At 48.0% G+C, this 2,500-nt stretch overlaps 1 protein-coding gene across 1 annotated transcript in view; it reads right to left on the reverse strand.

Annotated features, from left to right (window-relative positions):
* LOC122255690 (uncharacterized) overlaps nucleotides 1-824 on the reverse strand; it is a 2,397-nt gene extending 1,573 nt beyond the window's left edge. The window contains exon 1 of the mRNA XM_043019955.2: nucleotides 535-824. Coding sequence (XP_042875889.2) covers nucleotides 535-776 — 242 coding nt within the window. The 5' untranslated portion in view covers nucleotides 777-824. The remainder of the gene's footprint in view (nucleotides 1-534) is intronic.
* Between the last annotated feature and the right edge of the window lie 1,676 nt (nucleotides 825-2,500).

The following is a 2,500-nucleotide window of genomic DNA, read 5'->3' on the forward strand; positions in this document are numbered from 1 at the left end:
GAGATGCACCGGAAGTACGGGAAGCCCAGATCGAGGATGTAAAGCTAACAAAGGATAACGTGCCTGGAAAGAGGGCTTTTTAGGTGTTATGTGACCTGGATGAGAATATATTAGACAGAACGGAAAGCGACGTTTCGTTGGTAAGGATACGCTGTGGCGGAATGCGGTTGATATTCAACAATGCTGGAAAAAAACTGTTTTGAATTATTTGTTGTGTTTATATTGCATATGTGTAAACACGCACACACAGATTTGTCTCTCTCTGTGTATATATTTCTGCGAACCAATATATATATATGCGCATATGCAGTAGGTGTGTGTGTGTGTGTGTGTGTGTGTGTGTCGATTTATCTATCTATCTATCTATATGCGTGTTTGTACATATCTATGATGTGTGTGTGTGTGTGTGTGTGTGTGTCTGTGTGTGTGTGTGTGTGTGTGTGTGTATATATAAACATATATATACATATATATATATATATATATATATATATATATATATATATATATATAAATAAGGCCAATCGTCCTTACTTGTCCGCCACCCTCATCCTTCCCACCTCGACGTCCAGGCCCTCCCTCCCACTAAGGAGCTCGTGAAGCGCCCTCGACGTATTCACACTCTCCCGCAGGTGCTGCCTCGTGAAATCACTGACCCGCGCCCGCAACCCCTCCAGGAAAGGATCCGAAGGAGGGAGATCCTGCGACGCCATAGATCCCGCCGTCAGGAGTGTCGAGGAGGGCGGTAGAGGGAACCGGAAGTGCTCGAGGCTCATGACGAAGACGCGAGATCGAGGTGGAAGAGCGAGAGCGTGTGTGGATCTTGCGGCTCGACGAGGGTGACTGAGGGCTGAGAGGCGACCGCTCCCCGGGGAGTGTGTGTGTTTGTGCGTGTGTGGCTGTGTGGTGAGGGTGAGGGTGATGGTGTTGGTAGTGGTGATGAGGATGATATAATGATGATGATGAGGATGATGATGATATGAGGATGAGGATGAGGATGGTGATGGTGATGGTGATGGTGATGATGATGGTGATGGTGATGGTGATGGTGATGATGATAATGATAATAACAAGGATGGTGATAATGAAAATGATATTGATAATAATAGTAATAGTGGATAATGTTAAAAATAATGATGATGATAATGATAATAACAATGACAATAATAATAGCAATAATAGTGATAATGATAACAATGATTATGGTAACAATAATGACAATAATAATGATAGTAAATAATAATTATACCAACAATGCTAGATAACGACAGTCATTCTGATAACCATAATCACAATAAAGATAATGATACAATAACAAAACAACAATAACTATGATGATGACGACTATGACAGCAAAACCCATCGACCTTGCATCTGAATTCCCTAAATCTCTATAAACACATCGAATCCAACTCCCTATACAAGCCGAGCGCCGCGCCTATGTTCCGTGCCTGTGTTCCGCGCCGGTGTTCTGTGCCGGTGTTCCGTGCCGGTGTTCCGTGCCGGTGTTCCGTGCCGGTGTTCCGCACCGGTGTTCCGTGCCTGTGTTCCGCGCCGGTGTTCCGTCCTGGTGTTCCGTACCTGTGTTCCGCCCTGGTGTTCCGCGCCGGTGTTCCGTGCCTGTGTTCCGTGCCTGTGTTCCATGCCTGTGTCCCGCGCCGGTGTTCCGTGCCTGTGTTCCGTGCCGGTGTTCCGTGCCTGTATTCCGTGCCGGTGTTCCGTGCCGGTGTTCCGTGTCTGTGTTCCGCACCGGTGTTCCGTGCCTGTGTTCCGCGCCGGTGTTCCGTGCCGGTGTTCCGTGCCTGTGTTCCGCGCCGGTGTTCCGTCCTGGTGTTCCGTACCTGTGTTCCGTCCTGGTGTTCCGCGCCGGTGTTCCGTGCCTGTGTTCCATGCCTGTGTCCCGCGCCGGTGTTCCGTGCCGGTGTTCCGCGCCGGTGTTCCGTGTCTGTGTTCCGCGCCGGTGTTCCGCGCGCTCCGGCGACCCAACCGCGCGTCTCACACCGTTACAATATCTCGGTCAGGAACGCCAGACTACCGACGGGACCTGTTGCGGGAGGTTGTTTAGAATATTATGCGGAGAGGACTGTTAGACGACCTCCTTCGGTTCGTGTTTTCACACTCCTACGGCGATCGTTATTTCTCTCTCTCTCCTCTCTCGTCTCTCCTTCTTTTGATTCCGTCTTTTAGCGATTTCCAAGGCGTACGTTCGCTCGCTCGCTTACTTCGACGTCGGGGCTTGAGTCTCTTGATCGTGCGTTTTCCAAGTGGTGGTCGATTAGGACGCTGAGGTGTGTTGAGAAGCGTTTTATGGTAGTCTCTATAAAAAATTGTGGGGTTTGCTAATTATTTTTGTTTGATTATGTGCAGAGATTCTTTGGGGGGGATATTTTTTCATGTCGATAAATACTGGAATATACTAATTTTTTATGTACCTACATTTATGAATGTTTTTATTCAGGTGAACAGGTCCTGGAATGTACAAATAATCTACGATTGGTGT

Source organism: Penaeus japonicus, unplaced genomic scaffold (genome assembly GCF_977035675.1).
Source record: "Penaeus japonicus unplaced genomic scaffold, GWHDUDI00000001_assembly GWHDUDI00000029, whole genome shotgun sequence".
NCBI classification, from domain to species: domain Eukaryota; kingdom Metazoa; phylum Arthropoda; class Malacostraca; order Decapoda; family Penaeidae; genus Penaeus; species Penaeus japonicus.